Genomic DNA, 8,719 nt, shown 5'->3' with positions numbered 1-8,719 from the left:
CAACCCCTAAAGATCAGATATCCCAATTGAAGATATCTTTACGGTTCCGCCATATCTTCTATTGATTTCGGTGTAAATTGGTGTTCTAAACTCCTGATGGAAATAGTCTTTTTCTCCAAAAAAAAAAAAAAAAAAACAGAAAACATAGGGCCAGTCGTACTTTTAGCTCGGATCATTTTCCAAAAGCTCTTTGAGAGGCGACCCCCAAGGAATCGGCGGCAATTTATAATTCCAATCTCTCTATGGCTGCAAAAAATGATCACACGGTTGTCACAGTATATACCCCATCATCACCAATGGGTAAGTAAAAATGTCCAATTATTATATCTTTTTATACCCTCCACCATAGTATGTAGGGTATATTAAGTTTGTCATTCCGAAATATACATTTTAGACCCCACAAAGTATCAGCATTAAATTTTATTAAAAATTTTATTAAAAATAAGCCATGTAGGTCCACGTTTTGGTATAGCCCCCATATAAAGGTACCTCCCTATTTTCGGTATTTTGATGATTTTAGCGATATTATTCACCGGAATTGTTTTTAATTTGGTATTTGAGGTTCGTAATAGATACTACAGCCTATGGACAGGAGATTGTCTGTGCAGGTCCACGTCTTCGTATAGCTCCGATATAACAGTACATCCCTATTTTCGGTATTTTGATGACTTTAGCGACATTTTTCACCGGAATTGTTTCTAATTTGGTATTTGAGGTTAGTAATGGATACTGCAGCCTAAGGCAGAAAATTGTCTGTGCAGGTCCACATTTTGGTATAGCCCCCATATAATGGTACCTCCCCATATTCGGTATTTTGATGATTTTAGCTACATTATTAACCGATTGTTTTTAGAAGTTTGGCTTTTGCATATTGTAATGGCAATGCAATGACAATTGTTGCCTATGCATATCCACGTCGTCGTTTAGACCCCAATTTGCCAAATTCGTTCCAAATGGTGGGGGGTATTCAAAGTTCGGCCGGCCGAACTTACAGCTTTTTTACTTGTTTATATGTCATTCATTTAAAAATATGGTGATGGAAACTGAATGTTGGCCAACGCAAATAGCAACTTGTCCTATATGTAGATAAGTTAAAAGTAATATTTTTTTTTTCAAATTTCCGACTTCCGTGGTGCGCCCAAGTGGAACATTCTAGTTAATTTTGGAAGGTCATTAAATGTATAAACTGTCCAATTTTCTGGCCCATTCTAATCCAGGTTTTTGGTTATCAATCATATAGAAATCTTACTACTACATCAAATACAGGTAGGCCTCTTTTAATACGCTATTTGAGATTTAAAATATATAAGAAATTTAATAGTATTTTTAATTCAACTCAAAATCCTCTAAAGGTTCAATATTTCTAATTGGTTCTAAATATGTAACCCGCTTGGGGCCATAAAAATTAACAAAATAAACATTTTTGTTCGGAATTATTTAACATTTTGGCCAGCCCATGTCCACCTGTATGTGTTATCTTCAAAGCGAAACAAAACTTGTGTACATAAATTGAATGATAACACTTACGAAATTCCTCCAAGACTTACAATTCAATTGAAAAGTTTATTGACTCTCTGATGTGGAGAAAACATAAAAAATTGGTTGGCAAAAAATGCGGGCCACAGATAACACACATCGGGCCTAAAATGATGCGTTCTACGATATGAAAACCCAAACAAACCATTCAACAATTTTTATCGGCGTAAACAAAAGACCAAACGTCCAATGCTATCTTATCGCTTGTTAAAGCTTTCGATGAGAGTATGCGAGCGCCAACTACCAATTTTCTGCTCTAGGCACTTGACTCATCCCGCTAATGTGTTTAGTTATTTCGAAATTTTTGCAACGTTAACATGACCCAGTATTTGGAGTCACTTCGAAACGCATGACGTCCTCATTTCAAAATAAATCCAAACGAAAACCAGGATGGATCCACACCAAACATGTAAACCTCCGCACCATATATTAGGCTACACAATACGATCGCGAACGCGAATTTATGTGTCATACGTTATACCAAATATTCTCGAATTGTTGGTCTATATGGCCCAAATTACGGGTGACTGTGCCGTAAGTTACCAGCATTTTAAATCGCACCAACCCGACTTTGGATGGGCTACGGCTTGCCTGATATGGGTGCCGCCGGTATTCTGTTTCCTCATAGTGATGTGTTCCAAAGCACAGTGGGAGAAGCCCATACGAAATGGCACACGTTTCAAATTCGTATGCAAACAATTAGTGCAGATGATCTTTTTCCCATTCTTTGTTATTTATCGGTAAGTTTCGCAGAAAACCCCAGAGGGAGAGAAAATTTTGAGGGAGCAAAAGAGAGAAAAGACATAACCAAAATCCAAAAAAAAAACATTTACTTCCGCTGATATGCCAAGAGATAAGAAACGTCTTATTAGAGCTTATATTCTACAAGATGTCTCATTATCGAATGTGCAGCCAACACACACGTACATATGTACGTAAATGGACAAACAATGGGATGGGACTTCCCCAAGCAAGGTGCTATACCGGCTGTTCAACTTGAAAAATAACAAGTGGAAACAGTGTTTTCCAACCTCTGTATTGGCCCAAAATTATGGAATTGAAGATTTTTGCAGAATAAGATTCCGCGTATTACGAACAATAAATGACAACGCAAAGTTCATTGGGAGGAAAACATTGAAAATATACAAAATAAAGAACTATTGGAGGAGCATCGTGGGGTTACACCTAAACGCGGACCGGTATAGCTAATTTCCAATACAAATCATCCTTACCGTAATTTTAAACTTTTTGTCAGTTTCTAAGACGTATATGAACCATTTCGGTGTCTATCGAACGAGCAAGTTTTCGAGGTGTTGCGAAATAAATGACAAATTTTGAATATAACCCCATTCATTCTGTTGGGGATAAAAAAGGAAAATCCAGTTGGTCAAATTCGAAATATGCGTTGGGTTCATAATGTCTAAAATGTTTTTTCTCTAAAGGCTTCCTCAAGCAAACAAAAGTTACTTGCAGTCTAATAGGCTTGACATAATTATCTCTCTCTCTCTCTCTCTCTTCGCTTCCCCCAAAGATTCTCCAAGAGCGTATTTTGGTCCATTGAGGCTTTGTTCCATGACGACGACGATAAAGAACGTATGCTGTGTCTCGAACGAGCAGAAGAGTGTTCCACATTTGAACTGTATCGTCTGATACAGGCCTATGGACAATCTGCACCCCAGATCATCCTGCAATTATATCATATGCTGACACAAGATTTATTCCGGAATTTTCAAACGAGTATGAATCAGCAAAAAACTTTGACCATATCTTCTTTTCACACAACCCTCATTCTATTTCAGCGAATGCCCAGGCAATTAGTTTGGTATTTTCCGCCATTGATTTGGCGTCAATAACCACAACCTATCAACGTTTTGAAAGTCAAAAACAAGTGGGACGTCACTATCCATGGTCAACGCCACAGCAAAAACAAAAGAAACAACAACTACTAGAGACAGATCGCTGTCTCAAGGAGGAATGTCTGCGCAAGAAAAGGCAATCGGAACGTTCTCTAACTAAATTTCCAGAATCAGATAAAATAATGGAAAATTTCAAATCCCGTTTATCGAATCAACCAAGCCAGGACAATGCCATCGAACCTCACAGTTCTGTGGGCAATTTGAGTACAGAAAGTGTAGAGAATGTCTCCGAACCCATTACCCATTCTGTTCAGGTACATGGCTACGATGAAACTGACAACGAAACTGGTGTTGATAATAGCAACGATGAAACTGCCCTACTACAACGTCCTCCGGAGGATTTTAACAAAACAGATGATGACAAACTCCAATCCAGCCCAAGTTTCCATTTGAAACCCATTAAATACCGGTCATCGATTACACCAACAATTCTTGAAGAATGTAACGAAGTACCAAATAGTCCAGCCCCCTTACCTCCAATGCAAACTACAGATTTTCATCGTGATACAGTGGATGCCCCCCAATTGCGGAGCCAAACCTCTAACCAGAGCAGTAATGATGCGGCCTACAAACGGCGAACTCGTCCCTTTTCTCAATTGGAGACATTTAAGGACATGTTGCTGGTGAATGCCCAGCTCTACATTAAGGAGAATGTACCCAGACCACCAAAAATGCTAACGAAGCGTGTCGATGCAGCACCGAAACCAGGCAGTACGCCTCCCCAAACGCCCCGAACACCCAAAGATGTTGTGGACTTTTTCCTGCCACGCCCCACGAAGGTGGTCAATGGCATAGAGCAGGATGATTTTGCTGGCAAGACAATAGCATTTTTTGGTTGGATAGCCTTCATCGTCATGCGTATGCTGTCGCTTTCCACGTTCTGTGTTTTCTTTCCCAAGGCGTTTCTCATCATAATGGGAGTACACTATTTGCTAATGTTGGCAGCCCTGTACTTGGAGTCACGCTTCAAGGGAAGGCTTAATCGCACCCTGTTTTACTTTCTGCTGGCCTATGTCTACCTATTTGTGCTTTTGGAGTTTCGCATTAAATTTAAACATATTCGCGCCTGGTTTGTGGGTTTCTTCCTTCTAACCATGGCGGAAAATCTAACCATGACAATGATTTGGTATGCCCGAGAAGAATTCGAGTCATGGTGGTTTGGTTTCATCTTCGAGGGCATTATCTACAGTGGCATACTCTTTGTGGCAACAATTTTGGTCTATTACTGTATATTGAAACCGAAAGACGTCCTAATACTGGTCGAAGAAGACCAACAGCACTCAACGAATAACGAACAAAATACGAATAGAAATATTTAAAATAGGGTTAAGGTCTTTTAGAAATAAATATTTTATTTTGGATTAAGAGATGATGAGTTGGGAAGATGGGTTTAATTTTTGTGAGAAGAGTAGGGGTGGTGTATATAGATGAATGAGGAATTTCTGCCGCAGTCACTTGAATTTGTTTTAAGTCACAACTGAAGGCATTCTTTACTTCTCCCTTCCAAACTACAATCTCCATGGATTTCTGGAATGCTAAAGGCATGGCAACAATACAATTAGTTTCCAATTTGAACATTGGCAACCGTTTATTTGTTTCAAAACATTCGTAAAGAAAACTTCCCAGTTGCATTCGTTCTTCACCGCCAAATATGTGTGACCACAATGGGCAAATTACCAGTGAAACAAAGGATAATTTCAAGCAGCCAAAATTGAAAAGACCGCCAGGTGAGTTGGCTGATTTTGAGCTTTTACAAATTCTAGTCTATGTCTTTTTATTTTTTTCAGTTACACGGACCCAACGTTTTGAACAATTCCTTTGGCAAGAAATCTACGATGAATACATCCGCCACAACGAACGACTTACCAATGTGGGTGATGACAATGCCACCACAGAATATTTTGATGAATTCTGCAAGGACATGCCAACCGAGGATGTTGCTGCCAAAGAAGCTGTAATAAATCGCTATCCATTGTATTGTACAACAGCAATTACGCTGTGGAACACCAATGGAGATATAACAAAAGATTTCAAAAAACGATATTCGATAACTAGGCCCGTTGAAGAGAATTCAGAACAATTTGGCTGATTGAAATATAAAAACTTACGTATCTTGCAAGCATTTCTCATATTATTTATGGCTATAATGGTATAATAAAATTTGGGGAAGGGTGGTGGAATAGAAGTGGAAAAAAACTTGAAATAATGAACCCGATGATATAAACAAAAGAATATTCAAATTAAAAGTTTGATTCTCTTCTTGTGGCTCTGTTCTCCAGTAGATTTCATTTACTTAAGCCATTTAGAACGTTTTCCAGAGATACGTATTTTAACCTTGATTTCGGGAAAGTATTTTTCATGGAGGTCGATCCGGGTATATGATAGATCTTCTTAATGTAGGGATATTTTAAAAACTTTCGTATGTAATAGTCTTTTTTAGAAGGTGATTTTAGCGACATTATTCACCGGAAATGTTTTAAAATTTGGTATTTAAAGTTCGTAATAGATACTACAGCCTATGACAGAAAATTGTCTGTGCAGATCCACGCCTTCGTATAGCTCCCATATAACGGCACCTCCCGATATTCCGTGTTTTGATGATTTTAGCGATATTATTCACCGGGTATGACTCAAATTTGGTATTTGAAGTTCGTAAATACCTTTTTCGGGTCCAGAGATATGGGTCTTTCCAAAAAAAATTTCGAAAATACCGAAGAGTTTTTACTAAACTAGAGTTGTTCCTTACATTTATTTAAATTTCGATATCAAATACGAGCATTTTTGCCGCCTATATATTACGTCATGCCCTTGTTTGTATTTGTAACGAGTTATTTTCCTACCCTAGCAAAATGTTAAAAAATTAGTTCTAGCTTAAATTTATTTAAGTTCTTTCTATATATATTATTATATATTTCAAGCACTTACTTCTCTATAATCGGCTCTCCATTTACGACCAAGATCCTGTTCAAAGATTTACACCTGTTTTTATATTTTTTAACAGCCACTTTTATCGTTCCAACTTGTTTTTGCACTTTTTGTATTGAGACGAGCCAGGAACAGATATGCACTCATCTTGTTACACTTGCACATTTTTGTACACAACACGACGCGAAATAATTTAGTGTTTTATGTTTACAAACGAATTAACGAAGCGTATCCCGAATGTCCTAACGATGCACTAGAAAATCGTATATCGTATATAATATCGGTATCGCAATTATTGGTCAAAAAGCAACACATAAACACTGCAGTTCTTTGTAGAGTTGTTTTTTTTTTTTTTTTTTTTTGCAAGCTAGAGAGCAAACCAGAGTTAAGCCGATTCTTTTTGCAATATAAACTTATATGCACTCATTTTCACGTACACACACTTACATATTCTCGTACACCTACGATAGTACAAAAGACAACAACACGACGCGAAATTATTTACTGTTTTATATTTACAAACGAACTTACGAACCGTATACCGAATGTCCTAACGATGCACTAAAAAATCAATTAATACCGGTTATTTACTTTAACTCTGTTCAAACATCACTTTTTCAATGCTCGTACGATACATTAGCAACGTTGAAAAAACGAACTACACAAAAGCCACAAATGAAGCATGATCGGCAAAATCATAATCGAACAGCAACACATACACACTGCAGTTCTTTGGGGAGTATTTTTCTTTGCAAGCAATTATTGCTTTAAACGACAACATTGCAACTGTAATTTACTTCTTATTGTGCATCTAATTTGTCTAATATTCACGACACACCGCTATTAGCAGCGAAACCCCGCCATTGAATTGCTATCCATTAATTTCACTTTACACCTTCTGATCAAACGAGATTCTTTTTGCAAACTAAACTGATATGGACTCATCTCGTCACACTTACGCATTCTCGTACACACACGATTATACACAACACGACGCGATATAATTTAATGTTTTATGTTTACAAACGAACCGTATCCCGAATGTCCCAACGATGCACTAAAAAATCGTAAATCAACCTATACCGGTTATTATTTCACTTTGACTATCTCCAAACAGCTCACTTTCAACTCCCATACGAATTTTTTGCATTATTGAAAAGACGCACATGGAAGCAACAAATAAAGCTCTAAGCAAAATGAGCGGTAAAATCATTGCCAAACAACAACACATATGCACTGAATTATAGTTGTAGTGGTAAACACTTTGCCAGTTGCATTTCTTTGTGGAGAATTTTTCTTTAAGCAATTATTGCTTTAAAAACCAACATTTCAACTTTATTTTACTTCTTAGAGTGTTTCTAAATTGTTAATTTTCACGACACACAACTATTAGCAACGAAAACCACGCAATTGATTTGTAATTAATTAATTTTACTTTTCACAAACGATTTTCCATCCGATCACCCGAGATTCTTTTTGCAAACTAAACCGTTAATCGTGTGCGGCATTGCCATTGTGAAATAATATGGTCTTCTGAATGGCAATGTATAATGTCAGGTTCACACTTAACGTGTTTGACTCTCTATTCGTTATTCAAAGTTTAAATTGCCACATAACAATATATTCATGATTTTATTTGCTAAGAATTTAAATTATGACATTTCAAAATGCAAAATAGAAAAATTAATGAAATTAAAAAAAGGCAGGATTAAAAGTACAGTATTGAACGCTATATATACATTCATCCAAGCTTGTACATACAAATCTAGGAACAAAAAACATATTTTATGTATGAATGATACAATAAAAAAGCAAGGTAGAGCTACCACCTGATTACAATTTGTTTCTGAGTGCGCCTGACTTCTGCCAATTTTGTGTTAAAATTTGTTATTATGATAAATAAAAACAAAATATTTTCAAAACTCTCTGCTGGATACTTTTCAACATTTGTTTTTGTTTATTTTTCATTTTTTAACAAAATTGTTATATTGGGAAAACCAGCTAAACAAGAATGGGATTTTGGGGTTATTCCCCAAGAGTGAATCTAAAATAGTAATACAATACAGTTTTATCCCAATATTGTACAATGTGCCCATTAACATCGAAAGTATGCATTTATTTTGCAAGCGAATTTAAAATAATTTCAAATTATTGTATTTTTTTATTCAAAACAATATAAATAAGGGCAACCAAAAGCAAAAAATTTTATTTAGTGGGTAGCTTTGTTCTACCTTCTGTAGTTGTACCATGGTATTATAGCGCATTATATATAGCCGTGGAATTGAAAGATTGGACAGTTTATATCATACTTGTGAAAGAAATTCCAAGCAGTTTATTTCGCG

The 8,719-nt window shown here is 36.5% G+C and overlaps 2 protein-coding genes across 2 annotated transcripts; both read left to right on the top strand.

Moving 5' to 3' along the window:
- The first annotated feature begins 1,809 nt into the window (after positions 1–1,809).
- On the top strand, positions 1,810–4,819 carry LOC101891326 (uncharacterized). The gene is made up of 3 exons (XM_005176495.4): positions 1,810–2,276; positions 3,068–3,273; positions 3,336–4,819. Exons 1-3 carry the CDS (start codon positions 1,927–1,929, stop codon positions 4,769–4,771), a joined length of 1,992 nt encoding a protein of 663 aa, XP_005176552.1. The 5' UTR covers positions 1,810–1,926; the 3' UTR covers positions 4,772–4,819.
- Positions 4,820–4,964: 145 nt separating this feature from the next.
- LOC101889106 (uncharacterized) lies at positions 4,965–5,571 on the top strand. The gene is made up of 2 exons (XM_005176482.4): positions 4,965–5,179; positions 5,240–5,571. Exons 1-2 carry the CDS (start codon positions 5,104–5,106, stop codon positions 5,539–5,541), a joined length of 378 nt encoding a protein of 125 aa, XP_005176539.1. The 5' UTR covers positions 4,965–5,103; the 3' UTR covers positions 5,542–5,571.
- The last annotated feature ends 3,148 nt before the right edge of the window (positions 5,572–8,719 follow it).

This window comes from Musca domestica, unplaced genomic scaffold, assembly GCF_030504385.1.
Source record: "Musca domestica strain aabys unplaced genomic scaffold, Musca_domestica.polishedcontigs.V.1.1 8, whole genome shotgun sequence".
Classification (NCBI taxonomy): Eukaryota; Metazoa; Arthropoda; class Insecta; order Diptera; family Muscidae; genus Musca; species Musca domestica.
This window is presented reverse-complemented; position numbering and strand designations above follow the sequence as displayed.